Source organism: Equus przewalskii, chromosome 13, assembly GCF_037783145.1.
Source record: "Equus przewalskii isolate Varuska chromosome 13, EquPr2, whole genome shotgun sequence".
Classification (NCBI taxonomy): domain Eukaryota; kingdom Metazoa; phylum Chordata; class Mammalia; order Perissodactyla; family Equidae; genus Equus; species Equus przewalskii.
In genome coordinates this window covers 90,371,855-90,392,639 of record NC_091843.1, presented here as the reverse complement: position 1 = coordinate 90,392,639, position 20,785 = coordinate 90,371,855, and the positions used below count along the sequence as shown (strand labels likewise).

At 38.8% G+C, this 20,785-nt stretch overlaps 1 protein-coding gene across 3 annotated transcripts in view; it reads left to right on the top strand.

Moving 5' to 3' along the window:
• Positions 1-20,785, top strand: part of FCHO2 (FCH and mu domain containing endocytic adaptor 2) — a 115,666-nt gene that overhangs the window by 40,209 nt on the left and 54,672 nt on the right. For all 3 annotated transcript variants that reach the window (XM_070569861.1, XM_070569860.1, XM_070569859.1), the window contains 5 exons: positions 996-1,094; positions 2,050-2,146; positions 14,559-14,603; positions 16,527-16,599; positions 20,674-20,698. In XM_070569861.1, coding sequence (XP_070425962.1) covers positions 996-1,094; positions 2,050-2,146; positions 14,559-14,603; positions 16,527-16,599; positions 20,674-20,698 — 339 coding nt within the window. The remainder of the gene's footprint in view (positions 1-995; positions 1,095-2,049; positions 2,147-14,558; positions 14,604-16,526; positions 16,600-20,673; positions 20,699-20,785) is intronic.

The following is a 20,785-nucleotide window of genomic DNA, read 5'->3' as shown; positions in this document are numbered from 1 at the left end:
TGGATATGATCATTTGGCTTGGTGATTCCTGATCATGTAAGTCAGTGCTGAAGAAAGTTGTACATTAAATATGGGGTGAGGGAATTTAGTTTGATAAATTAACCAGAGGAAAATAACGAGGCGTTTAGGCCTCCGCCTTAGAACTGATTTAATTTGGCAACAAAATGGGTAATCAGGTTTGTGCAGTGGAGATGACAAACATATTTTGTTTGAAAATGGCTAGTTCAGCATTTCCGAAATCCTGTTTTGAGGAATATTTTTGTTCTGTGAGATATTAATAGATAACTCAGAGAAGAAGAAAAACCAAAAGGGTTGTGCATTCATGGAAAGTTGGGAAACATTGGGTTGCATAGAGTGATACAAGTTATGTTATTTCAGTATTTCTGAGAGTTGTTAATATGTTTATTGTGAAGCCAAGTCTAGCATTGGTTTTCTTCCTCGGGAATAAATATCAACATAACCTGGAAATGTTTTCCAAACAGCATTCTCTCCGCCCCCACCCCCGTTCCCCAGGTAGTGGATCTGTATTCTCCAGCCCGAAAACCTCCCCAGGGGTCTGATGCAGCCTGCCTTTCCGCAGATTGCTGCTGCGAGCGTGGACAGGCTGTCCCAGCTCCTCTGACCGCAGACGACCTCTTTTGGAGACTGTGCATTAACAGTTCAAGAGTTGGAAAGACATTTTGAGAGTCCGTGGGCTAGATTGTAAAGTCTTCGGAAGTAAATTCTAGTTTTTGCTCTACCAACTAATTGTTTTCCAGTTTTGGAAACGCTTCTCCCTTGGCTTTTGTGACACGATTCTCTTTTGGATCTCCTTCTGATTTTCTGATCATGAGTATAGATTTTAATTTGTGTGTCTTCAGACTCTGAAAAAGTTCATATTTGCCTGAGAAATGGCATAACAAAAAGTTGTTTTCTCAATGAGTTCAGAATAGATGTTTGTATGTGTGTGTAGATATATTTTTACATACATATAACTTTTTGTATTTGCTACCCAGAAATTTCAAGATATTGAAGAAACTCATCTCATTCACATAAAGGAAATTATAGGATCCCTGTCAAATGCTATAAAGGAAATTCATTTACAGATAGGCCAGGTGAGTGTTTACTTTTGTTGAAACGATTCATAAAAATTTTATGTTCATTTATGACTCTTTAAAAATCCAAAACTAACGTGATACTGAATTATCTTAGATAAAGAGTGTGTATTTACATGTATTAAATATAAAATAAACTGGATTTTTTATTGTTTTGCACCAAAGATAATAATTCAAATTAATTTTTAAAATTAACTATGCTCAGTCCTCTTTACATTAAAATTCTGAAGTTACCAATTTTTGAATGTTTTTTTTAAAGTTTTACTATTTTCAAATTTAGAATAGCTGCTTCAGTAAGTTATAGAACTTGTGCTTAGAAATTTTCCAAAACTATGAAAGAGGATTAATGGTGACAATTTGGGGTACATTGAAATACAGTAGAGGGCCAGCCCCTGTGGCCTAGTGGTTAAGTTTGGCACGCTCAGCTTCGGTGGCCTGGATTCAGTTCCCCTGGTGTGGTCCTACACTACTTATCCGTGGCTGTGCTGTGGTGGCAGGTCACATACAAAAAGAGGGAGATTGGCAGCGGATGTTAGCTTAGGGTGGGTCTTCCTTAGCAAAAAGAAAAAGAAATACAGTAAAGAAAGATGAAGTCTATTATTCTTTGTTATTAAAGATCTAAAACTATTGTGATTGTCCATATGAGTTTATTTATTGTAAGAATTATGTCTCTAAAACATTCAAAGATGCGAACAGGAAACTGCCTGACTTCTAAGGCCATGAGGCCATGTCTTAAGGGGTTCATGTAAGCAGAGGTTGGTACCCACACATCTACTAACACTGTAAGTTAGGTAACAGAGCATATTAGGTAAGTGAAAGTTCTCAAAGGCTCTGGGTCAAAAAATACGTATTTTGGTGTAATGAATTTTAATTGCTTTGTGGAAGTGTTGTCCGAAATACAGATAAGAATATTTATGGGAAAAGAAAAAAATTTATCTTTATCTCATTTTAATAGGTCCACGAAGAATTTATAAATAACATGACTAACACTACAGTTGAAAGCTTGATACAAAAATTTGCTGAGTCAAAAGGCACTGGGAAGGAAAGACCTGGTAAGATGCTAAACTCTCCAAGGGGACATGTTCACATTTCCCTCCAGTAGCAAATGTGTTTGCCTTTAAATTCCAAACTGCATAGTGGAGCTCAGGAGATAGCTAAAAATCTGTGTAAAATCTCTTCGTGTCTCAGGATCAATTAAGATTTTTGTTTTGACATTTAGTGGTTAATAATTTAGTATTACTTAAAATGGTTATTGTAACTTTTACTAAATTCATATATTGCAGTTTCTTTATATTTTCAAAAGTAGAAGTAGCAAGAGAAGGCCTTTTTAATAAGAGAAAAAGTGGGAGAGAATGTTGAGTGCCCAGATCATTGAGGCCAATGGAGAACCTTTCTTAAAACTTAATAATGTTTTCCTTTTCTCGTTCAAATATGTATTCAACAGATCCGTTTATTGAGTGCTAGCAGTAGTCCAGGCACTGTTTTAGACACTGGGGATATACCAGAGGGAGGATGAACAGCGGGACCCTGGTTCCTGTTGCATGAACAAGTGGTTACGGGCGTCCTGAATCTCACTTTCAATCAGCATGTCGTGATATGTCAAATGTCATAAGTAGCCATTCCCTTCTCCTGCTCAGCATTCTTAGCAGTCTTCCAGATTTCTTGAATCTATTTATTACTATACCATGTTCTTGCAAGATATTTGTTTCATTCCATAGGTAAAAATAATTCAGTCTAATAAAGAAGTTAAAATATGGGTTTGGAATTCAGGAAAATGGACGAGTGATTTGTAGAGAAGTCTGGGAGCCATTTTTCTTCAGTGCAGTTCACAGAACTAAGGCTTGAAACCTAAATTATATTTACTTCCTTCTCTTCCCACACTTCGTTGTTTCAAATCGTATTGATTCAGTTGTTAGTATTTTTCCCTTCAGACCTTTTTGCCGTGCCTTTTCTAACCTACCTGAGTAATTACGGCAGCAGGTTCCTAGAGACTGGCACCGTGAGATTCCTTCTCTCAGCCGTTTCACGTGTTCCGGCATGTTCGTGCTTTGACTGTACAATTATAAACTTACAACTACTCTACTCGTAAATTCTTGACTTTTTATCATAGACAGAGTGAAGTTTAGACTCTGGACTTTCAGGATGTGGCCCTGACCAGTCTTCAGCCTTACTTTCCATTATTCCTTTTCTCCTACCCTTCACTGCAGCCGACCTGAACTGCTTGCTGTTTCCCATACATGCCCCTTTTTCCCTTGGTACCTTAGTCGCCCTTATGTCCTTACTCTAGTAGATGCTATATGCCACTCCTTTCTGACCCCACAGCTTCCTATTTGTCGAATGAATAAACTCTGAAAGACCAGGCACGTGTTACTTCCTCCATCAAAAGTGCTGGAGAACTTTAACTATACTTTTTTTTGGAGCACTGTTGCTATTTACCTTAAATTTTAATAATTATACACTTGTGAAAAACAGTTCGGTTTTTGATTATCTGTTTATCCTCTTTATGTGTAAACATACATTTTTGTTGAATGAATGAGCAAATGGGTGTATAGTGGTGAGGTTAGGATGTTTAAGGAGGTTGGAATGGATGGATTTGCTGTTAGAAAAGTCTTGGTGAGGGAATAGTTAATAATTATGGTTAAAGTTTAGTGACCACTGGCTTTGTGTTGTGGACTGTGCCAACCACTTTGCAAGAACACTTTGCTCTTCAGCAGCTCTTTGAAGTAGTGCTGTTATCCCATTTTACAGATGAGGGAAATGTTGGGAGGTTAAGTGATCTGCCTAAGCTAGTGCGTGGCGGAGCTGGGGTTAGAGTCCAGGAGTCTTGACCTCAAGACCCATGCTCTGGAGAGTTAGACTAGAACAAGTAAGTTTACACATATAGGGAGAATGAGATATGTAACTATGTATGAGCTACACATATTTGTGACTATGAGATATATGTGAACCATATGAGATAACTGTATATGGGATATGTAACTACAGAATAGTGTGAAACCCTAAAATTCCTTGTATAGAGATCAAGTTATGAGTGAAGACCAGTTAAGAGAGTAAAAACAGTTGGGGAACAAATACAGTTTTTGTGTAGAGCATTTAGAAATGTTGATAGAATAAAAGCGAGGATGTATTGGCTGGTTAAAAATGCCTGAGACGGAACTCTGAATAAGATTGGGAAATTATATCATTAGCAGCATCCTGTTTGTGACATTATGTTGTAGTTTTGCAAAATGTCATCATTGTAGGAAACCGCACAGAGTATACAAGGGATCTCCCTGTATTTTTTACAATTGTATGTGAATCTGTAATTTTCTCACAGAATTTCCATTATTTTCTTCTCTGTGGTACAGCACAGTTCTTAGCCCTGCAGTTTGTGGTCTGCTCGTCACCAGCACTGAGACCTTTAAGCCTCAGTGCCCTCATCTGTAAAGTGGGTAGAGTAATAGTACCTACCGCATGGGGTTGTTGTGAGGTTGACAAGAGATAATGATAAATGTTATTTTCAATACATTCCTGATTAATAGGTAGCTATTAATGGATATTGTTTCTTTATAAATGTAAGTTTATTGGCCTGAAGATGTACTAAGACATGTAGACAATTCCTGTAGCTAAATGGTAAGAGGTAAGAGGGGCCAAGAATTGCGATGAATGGGCTTTCCTAGAATTAGGTGACTGTTTCAGGGTGACTGTTGACATTGTATATATAGGTGACTGACTCTCAGAAAAAAGGGGTCCTGGAACTGACTTAAAAAAAAAAAAAAGTGGTGTGTGGTGGAGTGGAAGGGGTCAGTAGTATTTCTCTCATTGACTTGCTGTGGGTGACTAGTTACAGTTCTTTCATATATATTTGTCCAGCTTATGGATACCTGAACAAATGAGTCTGGGGGCCCATTGCAGTGATGAAAATGTTGGGTTTCTCAGAAAAATAACGCAGTCATAATTTTGTGTGTGATCGTATGCAATTCGTGGACTTATGCAATTCTTGGACTTAAAACATTTTGTTTTGTAAGGTGTATTCTAACCCTCAATTGTATGTACTACTGATTGCTGGTAACATTTTATTTCTCCTGTTTTGTAAGGCCCCCTCTGGTGGATGAGTTGCTTCCTAAACTAGTTTTAGTCCTCTGAAATATACATTTCAAAAAGAAAACAGGAGACCCAGTTCTTTAAAAACTTTGTGTACCTGAAAGTTTATTTTTCTTGTGCTGAAAAATGACTCTTTTTTTCTTTAGTCAATTATCTGTTGAAAGATATAACCTCTAAATTTGTCTTTAATTCTTCTGTGTAAATCAAACACTTAGCATTAAAATTTTTCTCCTATTCATTGAGACTGTTTTATACTACTTATTGTATGTACTGAAAGTTTTTGTCATTACTTTCTTTATTGAGATATGATTGCTATATCATTGTGTTAGTTTCAGGTGTGCAGCATAATAATTTGATATATGTATATACTGCAAAGTGACTACCAAAGGAAGTTTACTTAACCTTCATCCCCACATATAGTCACAATTTTTTTTTCTTGTGGTAAGAACTTTGAAGAACTACTCTCTTCGCAGCTTTCCAATGTGTAGTACAGTGCATCTCCAGGACTGACTGACCTTATGATAAGAAGCTTGTAGATTTTGCCCACCTTTGCCTATTTCACTCACCCCACCCCCAGCCCCTCTGGCAACCACCATCTGCTCTTTGTGTCTGTGAGTTTGATTTTTTTTGGAGTCAGCATATAAGTGAAGCCATCCAGTATTTGTCTTTCTCTACCTTCTCTCACTTATCATAATGCCTTCAAGCTCCATCCGTGTTGTTTCAAATGACGGGATTTCCTTCTTTTTTATGCCGATAACATTTTGTTATATATACACACCACATTTTCGTTATCCGTTCATCTGTCAGTGGACACTAGGTTGTTTCCATGTCTTGACTGTTGGAAATAATGTAGTGAGCATGGGGGGCAGACATCTTTTCAGGATAGTGATTTTGTTTCCTTCAGATAAAGACCCAGAAGTGGAATAGCTGGATCATATGGTAGTTCTATTTTTATTTTTTTGAGGAACTTCCAAAAATTTTTGTCGTTACTTTTTAAGTGTAGTACTGCCTGGCTCTTCTGGAATTTGAGTCACTGTAAGTGGATGCTTTGAATATCAAAGCACCTGTGGTTTGAAAGGATCATGAATAAACAGGTGTTTTCCAATTTTGAATATCTTTTCATGTTCTAATGACATTATCCTATTATTCCTACCATTCTCATGTATTTTAGTTGCCAAAGGAGATTAAAATCCATATTTTTGGAGTTTTCTGTTTTACGGTCTTTCTGCTAATTTTACTGTATGCTATTTATAATTCATAAAAGTAAAGCAAGGTTCCATTTGTAAGAAGCAGGATAAATAACTTAAAATGAAAAGTTTGTAGGCTAGTGTGTAATATGTTTAAATAACAGGTTTTGTTGAAAAACTTATCTGTATTTTCATTATATGGTAATATAGGTTTATAGCTTCCATTGGAGGACTTCCAGGCACTGTGTTTAAAGATACAAATAGAAGAAGCCTGAGAAAGGTAGACATAAAAAACAATCAGCCACAAAGAAAAGGGGGAAAATGCGATTCCTGTGGTCACACTGCCTGAATGAAATTAATTGATTAGTTTAGATATTTAGAGTATTTTAGCTTCTACATTAGGTATATTATTTTAAAGTATAGGGTAAAGCAAATAATTGAAAAATATAAAATCTTGTGATCTGGGGGCTGGCCCAGTGGCACAGCCGTTAAGTGCACACGTTCTGCTTGAGCGGCCTGGGTTTCGCTGGTTCGGATCCCCGGTGCGGATCCCCGGTGCGGACATGGCACCACTTGGCAAGCCACGCTGTGGTAGGCATCCCACATAGAAAGTAGAGGAAGATGGGCACGGATGTTAGCTCAGGGCTAATCTTCCTCAAAAAAAAAAAAAAAAAATCTTGTGATCATCTTTCTAGACCTCTTAAGGATTTGGAATAATGTCATACCTATACATAGAGCCTCCTACCACTCCACAGTAAAGGTTTTTTAAATCAGAGAAACAAACTCTTGTGTAGAAAGCAAAATTTAAAATAGCTAAGAAGAGCCAAAGATCCACAAACCATACCAGATACACTCAGATTACCTGGTTTTTCTATTGGATACAAGGGAGAGTGACCAGAGGAAGAGGAAAGAACAATGGACGGGAGTAGGAAGAGGATAATGTGGATTAGCATGAATAGGGGAGTAAAGGAAGGGAGCCCTCAAAAAAACAAGAGACAGGCTTGACCCTGTGATGGAGGCCACCTCACCTCTTGTCCCGGCCACCCAGGGCGGAGGTGCTGATCTCTGCCCTGGGCACATAGATTCCACCTGATAATGATCCTCTTATATCTTCTAGAGCAGGAGTTGGCAAACTATGGCCAGTGAGCCAAATTTAGCTCTGCCTGTTATTGGGAGGCCTACAAGCAAAGAATGGGTTTATATTTTTAAATGATTGAGGGGAAAAAAAATCAAAGGAAGAGTAGCGTTTTGTGATACATAAAATTATAAAATTCAGATTTCAGTGTCCCTAAAAGTTTCTTTGAACACAGCACAGTTCCTTGTTTATGTATAGTCTGTGGCTGCTTTGCACCCGATGGCAGAGGTCAGTAGTTGTAACAGACCTTATGGTCCCTAGAGCCTACAGTATTTCCTGTCTGACTCTGTAGGACACACTTGCCTACCCTGTGTTGGAGAATACATTTCTTGGGTGGTGTAGTAGTTGCATGTATTTCCCAATCCAGTAGAATTGTGTAACTCGTAACAATACGTAAGCTTTTATTCAAACGCTGATTCTGCTGTTCTTCCTGGGTTCAGAAATCGTTTAATGTGATGTCGTGTGCCAGCTGCATGTGCAGCTTGTCACAGCACAGTAACTGAGCCCCACATTAATAGTCCTAACTTGGGAAGTACACATTAAACTGTTTTGAGCAGACTTGGTTTAAGGAAAGCTTAGCTCATTAATCTGAAGTAGCCATTAAAAATGTTAAGTGTATAAACACTGGCAACAAAATAGAAGTAAAAAAATAAAGTAAGCTGATTATGGTTTTTATATGTGCATAATAACAAGGACAGGGGTTTAGTTATTCTTGCAGGGTGTGAAAGAAGCTACCTCAAGCCAATTTGAACCTAAAAGGAAATTTATTGGACAGAAACTGAGGTATCCCAAGGATCCAAAGTCAGGAATCTAGCCGGGCTGCAGTGGGAAACCCAAACCTGCAGGAATGCTAGGAGTCACTTTTCCTTCATTTGAACTCTGCCTTTCTACGGCTTTACTTTTTTCTTTGCAGGATGGTTTTCTTTGCTTTTCGAGGCACCTGACATAAGGTGACCTCCAAGTAATTTCTCTGTATTTTTGCTTCCTCCTTAGTTGCAGCCATAGCTCAGAAGTAACCCAGGTTTTTGTCCCTTTCCAAATTTCTAGGAGAAAGAAGCTGGTTCTGGTAATAGGGTCAGGGAGACCAGGTCCTGCAGTGTAAACATAGCTTCTGCACCGTGTGCGAGAAGGGACGTTCCAGAGGAGAGAGGTTACCGTGAGCTGGGTATAGTTGCCCCAAGTTTTATCAGGATCTCGGAGGGTGAAGACATGGCCGAGTCTCAGGGGAGGGAGGCAGTGTCAGGTCCTGGATGTAGGAGGAGATTATGTTTCAGGGCTAAGCTTCCGTGTTTGGAGAACTGGGTGAAGATTTGGAAGGTTTTATAGTGACTGGAATTTCATGGTTAAAATCCCGTCCTTTGATTTAAGACCATGGTTCCTAAGTTTGCCTCATCACTAGTTCTCAAGCCTTGGGTATATGTGGGAATCATGCCTGGAAATTGTTTTCACTGTCCTTTTCATTTCTCTTCTTTTCCTTTTTTTTTTTTTAGGGCGTGGACAGTGTGTTGTCTCAGAAATTCTGATTTCATTGGTCTAGGGTGGGTCCTTGGTACCAAAAAAATGCAGATTCCTGAGCACCAGCCTAGACCTTTCCAATAGGAGACTCTGGGGGTGGAGCCCAGCAGTTTGTGGTTTAATGGGCCCTCCAGGTGACTGATCGTGAGGCTCTGCACTAGGAGATTGAGCCCGGTGTTGGGATTTGGAACTACGGAAGCGAGGCAACTCTACAAGCCCTTTATCAAAATGAATACTCCTGAAGTGAAGTGGCATCCATGTTGCAGCTTACTTTCAAATGATGTAGCAAGTGAGACAAGAAAACTGTGTGTGCCTATGGGTGTGTGTGGAGAGAGAAAACAAGTATGGCAGAGAAGGTGTTATTGTTACCCTCCATATCATTCATAAAAATGTTAGGACCTAGGTTCAGAAAGAGTGACTGGCTGGTCCAGGATAACCAGCCAGCCAGCACGTGGTTCAGAAAGAGTGCCTAACTAGTCCAGGATAACCAGCCAGCCAGCACGTGGCAACACCAGAACTTGAGCCTCCATGCCCTCTGCACGTCACCACGAGCTGGAGTTCGGTGCTTTTTTTTGTGTAAGCTTGCCTGATTCATCATCCCAAGCGCCTAGGAATGTGGCTGTGTTGCGTTCCAGAAGCCCAGGAGCAAGCTCGAGAATGCGGTCATTGACTCCCATGGTCATGAGTCACACACACACCTCTCTCTCCCTCCCCCCTCCTCCTCCCCTGTGTCTGTGTCACACACACACCTCTCTCTCCCTCTCCCCCCCCCCGTGTCTGTGTCGCACACACACCTCTCTCCCCCTCCCTCCTCCTTCCCTGTCTGTGTCATACACACACCTCTCTCTCCCTCCCTCCTCCTCCCCTCTGTCTGTGTCTCACACACACCTCTCCCTCTCTCCCTCCTCCTCCTTCCCTGTGTCTGTGTCTCACACACACCTCTCTCCCTCCCTCCCTCCTCCTCCCCTCTGTCTGTATCACACACACACCTCTCTCCCTCCCCTCCCTCCTCCTCCCCTGTGTCTGTGTCTCACACACCTCTCTCCCTCCCTCCCTCCTCCTCCCCTCTGTCTGTGTCACACACACACCTCTCCCTCTCTCCCTCCCTCCTCCTCCCCTGTGTCTGTGTCTCACACACACCTCTCTCCCTCCCTCCCTCCTCCTCCCCTCTGTCTGTGTCACACACACACCTCTCCCTCTCTCCCTCCCTCCTCCTCCCCTGTGTCTGTGTCTCACACACACCTCTCTCCCTCCCTCCCTCCTCCTCCCCTCTGTCTGTATCACACACACACCTCTCTCCCTCCCCTCCCTCCTCCTCCTGTGTCTGTGTCACACACACACCTCTCTCCCCCTCCCTCCTCCTTCCCTGTCTGTGTCTCACACACACCTCTCTCCCTCCCTCCCTCCTCCTCCCCTCTGTCTGTGTCACACACACACCTCTCTCCCTCCCCTCCCTCCTCCTCCTGTGTCTGTGTCACACACACACCTCTCTCTCCCTCCCTCCTCCTTCCCTGTGTCTGTGTCACACACACACCTCTCTCTCCCTCCCTCCTCCTTCCGTGTCTGTGTCACACACACACACCTCTCTCTCCCTCCCTCCTCCTCCCCTGTGTCTCTGTCACACACACACCTCTCTCCCTCCCTCCTCCTTCCCTGTGTCTGTGTCACACACACACCTCTCTCTCCCTCCCTCCTCCTTCCCTGTCTGTGTCTCACACACACCTCTCTCTCCCTCCCTCCTCCTTCCCTGTCTGTGTCTCACACACACCTCTCTCTCCCTCCCTCCTCCTTCCCTGTCTGTGTCACACACACACCTCTCTCTCCCTCCTTCCTCCTCCCCTGTGTCTGTGTGGTGCTGTGGACCTCCCCATGTGCTGTCATTTTCCCCATTCTTTTTACTAGACTTTGGGGTCTGGGCATGTTTGTATGTTTTATTTTGGCTTCTAATTAGAACCAAGTGGTTTTAGTTGGGCGCATGCAGAAGTATGCTCAATTTGTGTAACCCAGACTTCTTGCTTGAGTTTTGAGGCCAGTCTTATCTTTTCTTTTTTTTGATGAGGAAGACTTGCCCTGAGCTAACATCCATTGCCAATCTTCCCTTTTTTTTTTTTTGCTTGAGCAAGATTAGCCCTGAGCTAACATCTGTGACAGTCTTCCTCTGTTTTATATGTGGGTCACTGCCTCAGCATGGCTGACAAGTGGTGTAGGTCTGTGCTCAGGATCCAAACCCATGAACCTGGGCCACCGAAGCAGAGTGTCCCAAACTTAACCACTATGCCACGGGGTCATTGAGGCCAGTTTTGAACTAGACAAGAGTTGCAAATTTGCCGTATTGGTGGCCTGAGATTTAGAATTGATTCCAAAATGATGGAAACCATTAATTAAATATTTTACGTTTTTTTAATGCTGTACCTCATCCCACAGAATACTTGTAGTGATTAAAGATTACTGTTAAATGAATTGTCTTTCTTTTTGTAACATTTGTTAAAACTTTTGATCCAAATTAAATTTGGATGAATTCTTTAGGTTGCTGATCTTGTTTTGGTGCAGTGATTTACTCCTACCTGATGGTTCAGGCGTCGTGTATGAGGGTTGTTCTGCTTTGGGTCGTTGGCCTCCTGGAGGTCTGCCTCTGCTCTCTTCTGCCTTTAATTGAAGTCATGATGGCGTTTTTGGAGAATGTGTCAAAGAGCATCAGGAGACAGAGCCACAGTGGGCTTATTTGCTTTCATACAAACTAAATTGCCCTTGTGGCCCAGCATAAAATCTCAGCGCTAAGAGCAGTTATTTATTTTGACAACAGAATTAATTGAGCCTGAAACAGTTGAAATTCCAGTTGTAGCAGACTATTCTTTCTGACTCTCACTCTGGCTTTGGTACTGTCAGAAAAAGTAACTTGTCTTATGATTAAACAGCAGAATGATGGGCAGTGGACTGCATTGGAGGGAGATGCTGAATAAACTTTCTACTGGGGCAGCAGCTCAGAAGTGACATGTACGGAGGGGGTGGGAATGTGCAGCAATGTCCAGCTGAGCGGCCAGCTGGCACTGAGCCAGGCACGCAAGCCTTGCCGTGTGAAGCAGGCGTGGAGCGTCTGCCGTTTGAAAAAATCTTCTTCATGCATGATTTAATGTTTTTAAAGGGTATAATTAGTTTTATTACACCAGAAACTGTTAATATTTCTATCTTTAATAGCAAAGCTTATGTGCAGATGGTACTCAGTTTAAAATCTTTAATATATAGTTAACAATTTGAAAGGACTTGGCATCTTATACTTCAAAAATGTCATTTTGAATATTTTTATTGGACATTTTCCTATTTCAAATGGATTTTAAGAGGATGTTTAGGAAAGATAGAAAAGCAGTCAAGATATGTCTGGTATAAGAAAATGATTTAGTGAGAAAAATGTAGAATTTTGTTTGAGGGACTGATTCTTACAGAGTTAGGGATGGCTTTACTGTTTTCATATGCTATTTACTATTTCATTTACTATTTTCATATATTTACATAATGAAGGCGTCCAAAGATCTTAAAAGCATATGTATCCTATTTGCTAAGATGATGTTATAAAAGTCTTTTTAGATACTATATTTTTAAATATTTATAAATAATGCTTTTTTTTGGGTATTGGTGGTTTTTTTCCTCTCTAGAATATGCCCACAGCCTGAGTATCGGAGATTCTGTAAATAGCTACTGGGCACAAAATATGTGCTTTGTAGCTGTAGGAGAATTTTTGATTAAGCACATTTCTGGTTGTCTTTTTTTTTGGTAGACCCTTTCTCATATTTATTTGACAGGCAGGTCTCGTCTTTCAAGCTTTATTAGTAAGTGACAAAGCTAATGATACATAATGAGCACTTGGTAATTCAGGTAGAGAGTTTTCATTCTTCGTAATTTTTTCACCACGTACAAAGTTGCTAGTTATCAAGATGCACACACTAAAATTCTTTGCCTTTGTTGCTCTTTCACTTCTTGTCTCTTTGTAAACTGTTAACGTGGGCCTCTGAAGGCTTCTGAGAGCAAGTTCATTCCACTTTCGTTGAATGAATTCTCAGCTTCTGGATTTGCACAGTGGACTTGAAGTTCTTAAACTTTTAATTCGCCCTTTTTCTGACGTCTTAAGGCTTTTTGGGTGAAAGTGGTGAATATATGTATAATTTTTAGTCATATGTTATATATCATAAGAATGCCCTAGTAAGGGAGATGTTGTTAAATAATTGTGAAATAATCAAATAATTGATTAAATAAATAATTGAAACTTTTATGACTGTTTTATTCTGCTTATCATTAAATGTTAAGAAATTAGAACTGAAGAAGTAAATCTTAGATTTGGGATCCAGAAGAAGGACATTTTAGCCAAAATTTTTTGATGTTCCTACTTTTAAAGAAATCTTTCTTGTTAATCACTGGTTTTCTTTCCTAATGGAAGATGACGAATTTGTATATAGTTATAGTTAAGTTTAATGTCTCAGAAGAACTAGTAATAAAATCCTGTCTTATCTACTCTTTACTTCAAGCTCTATTTTTAAATTTCTTGATATGGTAAGTTGTACCAATTACCATTAATACATTAAAAATTATTTCACAAAAATGCTGGACTTGCATAAATTTATATATTATAAAACAGGGCTAAAATGACAATTTAATGAAAGATAATTCTTTGGTCTGATATTTAGCTTTGCATATATTTTAATAGAAGAGTGATTCATGCTTTTGCTGCTTTCTTCACTACCTAAAGAATTTCGTATTTCACTTAAATGAAATATACTGTATTTTATGGCATTTAAGGCTAATATCAGCAGACCTGTCATTTCAGGGCTATTTCACTTGTTTTCTAACTGATTTCCATTTCATCACCTCGCTCTGTGCAGTCTGTCACTGATACCAGTGCTAAATTAATTTTCCTGTAAAACCCGTTGCAGGGGTGTGTGTGTGACCTCATGGGAAAACTCTTCCCGTTGCCTGCACACTGCAGTTCAGGTTCCTTGACTTGCCATACAGTTAGAGAGGGCTGGGTTGTCATCCCAGTGTCATCCCTTAGCTAGTATGTCATTAATTCGTTTATTTGTTTAGCGCATATTCATTAAGGACCGATTATTTGCCAGTTCACAGCGGTGAACGAGACAGACAAGGTCCCAAGCTTACGTTCTAGTAGTGTTTACTATATTGGTTCCCTGTCCTTTCCGTGAGACAGCCGAGGATTCAGCAGCTGTCACTAACTTTGCTTATTTTCCATCAACTGTACTGCAGGCCCTTGAAAGCAGAAGTTACGTGTCAGGTCTCTGTGTCTCCAGTTTTGTGGTATCAGATATAAAGGGTTTTCGGTAAATTGTGATCATCATAATAGGCTAGTCTTAAATTTTTTCCACTGTTAGGATTGTTTGATTTTTTAAATTAGTGCTGCTATTTTAATTAACACTATCAGGTAACACTGGAACACAGTTCAAAACAATTACAAAGATGTGTTGTAATCAGATCTGATCTGATTGTTTTCTACCAGCTTTTTCTTCCAATAGCACTTGTTCATACGTATGTATTTTTTAGGCCTCATTGAATTTGAAGAATGTGACCCTGCTAGTGCAGTTGAAGGTAAGTTGACTAGTTGTGATGTGTGGCAACTAGGTAATGTCTTGTGTTTATTGAACAAGTAAAGAGGGGCTGCTCTCCATTGGTGCCAGGATGTCTGTAGAGTGATGTAAAAAATCTGAATGTGGTTTGAAGGCTTGCAGGTACTGATCTTTACCTAACGAATAAACAGTAGGTGTGTCCAAAGGAATATGAGTGTGTTAGAATGTATATTTTAAAAAATTAAATATAACATATGTTTTCGAATATATATCGAGATTTTTCTCCATTGACATCCAGTTTTAAACATTTTAGTGTCATAAATATGAAACTAATCACTACGCATTAATGTGTACGCCTGTTCTACAGTGGGTAACATTTCAGGAGCTAATGAGGCTCTCCTTTAATGTTCATATTGCTGTCATTCAGAATGGGTGAGGGTTTTACTTGGAGAAAGGGTCCATCACCCTTCCTGTTTAAATTGACCTTTCCGCAGTATGAAACCCATAGTAGGAAAAATAACTGCTGTTTTTGTCATGTTTTGTATATCTCCCTCTGCGAGCTATGAGAAATAATTTGAAAGCAATCTTCTGTTTTTTCCAAGAGCTGTGTAAAAATTTGGAGAAATGGTTTGCTGTTGTGTGTAAGGTTATTATTGGAACAGTTAGGAGCTCTGGGGCCTAGACTTTCTATAGGTACTAGCTGTTTGAGAACAATAGTTATTTGAGTTCTCTGTACTTCAGCTTGCTTTATTGTAAAATGTGAATAATAAATAATACCTACTTTGTGAGAATGAAAATATATTTGATTTAAAAAATATTATAACATGCTATACAAATGTATGGTTCAGGGAGCTAGTTTTGCATGAAAGCAAGTACATTCTAAGACACCTGGATTCGAATCCTGGCTGTAGTATTTACTGGTTCTGTAACACTGACTTAAAAAAACCAAAAACAAAACTACCCTTGAGTCTCCTCATCTGTAAGATGAGAAGTTAGCTTAGATATTCTTGAATTCTCGAAGCATAAGCAGCTAAGCTTTAAGTGCTGGGTTCTATCAACAATTAATAGCATGACTGACCTTTAAAAAATAATTTGGGGCCAGCCTGGTGGCATAGTGGTTAAGTTTGTGAGCTCCAATTCCGCAGCCTGGGGTTCACAGGTTTGGATCATGGGTGCGGACCCAGCACTGCTTGTCAAGCCACACTGTGGCAGCATCCCACATAAAATAGACATAAATTGGCACAGATACTAGCTCAGTGACAATCTTCGTCAAGAACAAAGAGGAAGATTGGCAATAGATGTTAGCTCAGGGCCAGTCTTCCTCAACAAAAATACCTAAATAAAAGTTAAACAATTTAAAAAATTAAAAATAATTTGTCATGTAAGAAGAGGAGGAAGAACTGGCATATTAGCAAAACAGATGATATTTGTTCCTCATTTATGGTGGAATTGATTTATAACATTGTTTATGTTAGACATATGGACAAAAGAATACCATAGTATAGTGTTAATGGATCTGTTGTGTTATCTTTTTATTTGGAACAGCACGTTTATATTTTGTGACCCTCTAGACAGGGAAGGTGATTTGACTGACATTTATAACAAAATCTAATACAGTGAATAATGTGCTTTCTTTACGTTTTAAGATGCCTGCACATGCTTCTTGGTTGAGTGGATTTAGGGAAGACTTAGGAGAAGAAGAGAGAGCGTTGTGGAGCCTTTTGGTGAATAATAGGCTGTGTTACGCTAACATAAGAAACGTCTGAACAGACTGTGACTGTGATTTACATATTAGAATTTAGCAGTTCATACTTTTATTTCTTTCATCCAAATTTGCTATCCACAGTTATGAGCAAATTATGTGTCAGATATAAGATTCATTCATAAGTTCAGTATGTTTATCAGGAACAGTTATGTTTCTATAACAATATGCATTTATTTTAAGGTATAAAACCAAGGAAAAGAAAGACTTTTGGTTTGCCAGGAATAATTAAAAAGGAAAAGGATGCAGAGTCCGTGTAAGTATATTAAATATTGTTAAAATCTTTTTGGTTGTTGTAAGCAATTAAGAATAAGACTATTGTTTTGAATTCAAAAAGAAAAAATTCTTTTGGAAATAACTCAAAGTGTTTTTATGTCTAAGGTGTGAAAAACACAAACTTTTCTAAATATGTTTGTCAGCTCCTCTGGTTTTAGTTAAAAATATTAACTTTTCAGGGCTGGCCTGGTGGCATAGTGGTTGGGTTCACACTCTCTGCTTCGGGAGCTTGGTGTGTGCAGGTTTGGATCCTGGGCACAGACCTATACACTGCTCATTGGCCAATGCTGTGGTGGCATCCCACATAAAATAGAGGAAGCTTACCACAGATGTTAGCTCAGGGCCAATCTTCCTCACCAAAAAAAAAATTAAATTAACTTTTCATATTATTTTAAAATTTTAAGATGGAAACTTTAGTGTCTTGAAATTGAAACTTTGAAGATACTGTTATTTTATAAAATGATGCATGTGTTTTTTAAAAAATTAAAAATGGAGAGAGAACTAAAAATTCTTCTATGTCTTAATGTGTAAGAAAAATCCATGGTGAACAATTTTGTGAAAATCCTTCTGGACAGTTAAGCATATAGGCACATAGCATACATGTAAATATAAATGGAAAATGTTAAATGGGGGAGAAAATAAGCTGTAACATGTTTTAAACATACCAGGTTGTCATTTTTAGGTGGTGGATGGAGTATAAGTCCAATTTACCTTTTTTTAAAAATAAGGAATTAGTATGCAGAGAATATATAATTAGCACATAAGAAATTCAAGTAGTATTTGCTAAGTGAAGTTTTCTACCTTGGCTACACTTTAGGACTACCTGGGAAATTATAGTGAATACATCTGTGCCAGGCCCCACCTCAGAGCAATTAGACCAGATTCTTGGGGCACAAGGCCCCAGCATAGTTTTTGTTTGTTTTAAGCAGCCTGTGTGATTCCTGATAGCTGCCTGGGGTTGTGAATCATTGAGCTGAGATTAACCAGCGACAAACTGGAATTAAAGGAATCTTTCTTTCTGTAACTACCCAACCCATTTAGACCGAAAAGACGCTAATCAAAAGTCTTGAGTGATTTGTCGACCCAGTAACATTGGCTGAAAATTCATTTAAAGTGGCTACTTCTCTAGCATAATCAGCAGAACTCTGGCGAGATTTAATGTTTTGGTGCGAGCTTATATTTTCTTTTTTCATTGCGGTAACATTGGTTTATAACATTATGTAACCTTCAGGTGTACATCATTATATATTTCGAATTCTGTGTAGATTACATCATGTTCACCACCCAAAGACTGATTACAGTCCATCACCACACGTGTGCCTAATCACCCTTTTTGCCCTCCTCCCTCCCCCCCCCCTCTGGTAACCACCAATCCAATCTCTGTCTGTATGTGATTATTTTTTGTTGTTTTTATCTTCTACTGAGGAATGAGATCATAGGGTATTTGACTTTCTTTCTGTGACTTATTTAACTTAGCATAATACCCAAAGGTCCATCCATGTTGTCACAAATGGCCGGATTTCACCATTTCTTTTGGCTGAGTAGTGTTCCATTGTGTATATACACCACATCTTCTTTATCCATTCGTCTCTTGATGGGCACCTAGGTTGCTTCCAAGTCTTGACTACTGTGAATAATGCTACCATGAACATAGGGGTGCATGTATCTTTACGCATTCGTGTTTTCATGTTCTTTGGATAAATACCCAGGAGTGGAATAGCTGGACCATATGGTAGATCTATTCCTAATTTTTTGAGGAACCTCTGTATTGTTTTCCGTAGTGGCTGCAGCAGTTCGCAGTCTCATAGGTGCTTATATTTTCAACATGGGAAGAGAACAGTGTGCACTGTGGGTGCGCTTGCCTCCTAGCTCATTATATTCTTATCATCTGAGTTTCTCAGAGTTTCTACCATTCTGAATGTCCCTTTCTTCCCCCTTCAAGTTTTATTTGATTAACAAATTAAGACCAATTGCAGAGCGATTTATATCTATAATTACTGTCTCTTCTGCAAGTGTCTTTTTTGAGCATTTATGAAGAGGATGGAACCTAATCTCTCTTTATAACATTGGAAATACATATTGAAGTCTAAACAATTGATTTGTGAGTAAAATTTTTAACTGTAGCCAATTCATGTGTCAGGAAAGATATTGTAAAGAATAATGGCCTAAAATTAAAATATTTTTATAATGTATGGTTTTCACAGCTGTTTATTCAAGGAGTTTATAATATTTTTTGTATATTCCATGTTTTTAAAATAGTTTTCCACGATCAGTAATTTTCCAATGATCACTAGGCTGCTTGGATACTGGAATATTTTTTCCCAAAGAGAAGGCGGAAAACCGATGCTTAAACCTCTGCCCCACGATTGCATTCTTCCAGCGCTTCCTGGCAGGAAGAATGCTAGGACTCACTTTGCTTGAACTGCGGAGGCTCTTGGCATGCTTCCTCTTCTGGCCTGAAGGCTTTGGGAATGCCAGCAGTCCTGGAAGAGCGGTCCCTCCCAGAGCCTGACCTTCCCCGCCCTTGTCTGCGGCCTCCGCAGCCCACTGTGAAGGCGCCCAGCTGAGTGCTGTGCACAGCCTGGAGAGGTCGGGCTGAAAGCCTTTACACAGCTGTTCGGAACTTGTGCACTTAGTTTATATTTAAACTATCTTTTTAGAACAGAAGAAAGAACTGTTCTAACATGTCATTTGATTTGATTCTGTAGAGGGGTTGAGTTTGTTACTATAGTGCATTTTCTGGAACATTTCCTCAGAGTGTGCATAGATTTTTTGATGTAATATTCCTCATCTACCAATAATGAGGAAGCTGTTTTTCAAAATTTGCGATTGAAAGTGACTCTTAAATGGCTGTAAAGACACACGGGGTTTGCACTTGCCCTTTCTGTCTGGTGCTTCCGTTTGGATTTCGAGCAGCGTAGTCCTCTCCTCCTCTTTTCATTTTTTCAGTCTGTTGCATCTAATCTTTTAACAAAATTCTTCAATCTTAAGCTTCTTCTGATTTGTGCTTAGTCTTCAAGTAGGTAGAGATTACCTGTTTATCTTATATATTCTCAGTGCTTTTTATTATTGCTCATTTGGCTCTTCAGGTGTACCTCCTGCCTGTTTCCGGTTTATAGTTGGAGTGGCAGATTCTAATAGTATCTGCGTTAACTGTCTCAAGCCAAGGAATGTGTGCCTAATCCAAATGCCTTTACATATGCTCTATAATTTTTGTTTATTAATTTATTTTAGAATGTTTACATAGAATTTCTTCTAAGCTTATTCCTCATGACTTCAGTGTCTTTAATTTTATATATTTAGATCTATATTTGGTTAATTGAGAAGGTTGATTGGTCTTCTTTATATTTTAGTTTTACATTTAGAATAGTAGTTTCTGCTAGTTTATATCCAAATGCATATTTGTGTATCAGTTAAAAGATAAAATACCAGTTCTCAGCTGCGTGTTACATTAAACTAGAAAACTATTGCAGCTGGAAGCCTAACTACTCATTTAACATTTGGAGAAAACTGGTTTTGACTTCTGTATATATTAGCTTAGGGGAAGTACTTCAGATGAAACTGAAGTTTTAAAAAAATGTTATTTAAAAATGTTATTTACCAATAATATAAATATATTTTTTTAAGCCAAGCTTTCCTCTTTAGGGGAATTATTTTTTTTTTACTTTCTCTACCTAAAGAATTAAAAGCCACTAGAAATCCTTGCAGGACTGACAGCTTCCTTGATATGATGTGTGTATATTCCATGATATGTGTATATTCATGGGAAAAAAGCACTTTTGAAAGTAGTTTTTAAAATACTTGTGAGCTGTTTATGTTTTATTTTGGTATGGATTATGGGTACAGGAATACCTTCTTTTGAATTTTAAAATCATTTGATATATTTTAATCTTCATAATTTGATTTCTCTAAATATTTTTGTAGAGTTTAAAAGTTATGTTTAAATAAAGGTAAACGCTTTCAATATAGTATAATTATGAGATGGTTCTAATAGTTCAAGTATTTGAATATTTCAAATAGTTGAATATTTCTAATACTTTGTTTATTTTCATAGGGAATGCCCTGATGCAGATTCACTTGTAAGTACATTTTACTTTGATATAAGTAATTTAAATAGGCTATTTTCATTAGGAAATGACCAGCATATTTGGGTTGAGTTGTTTACA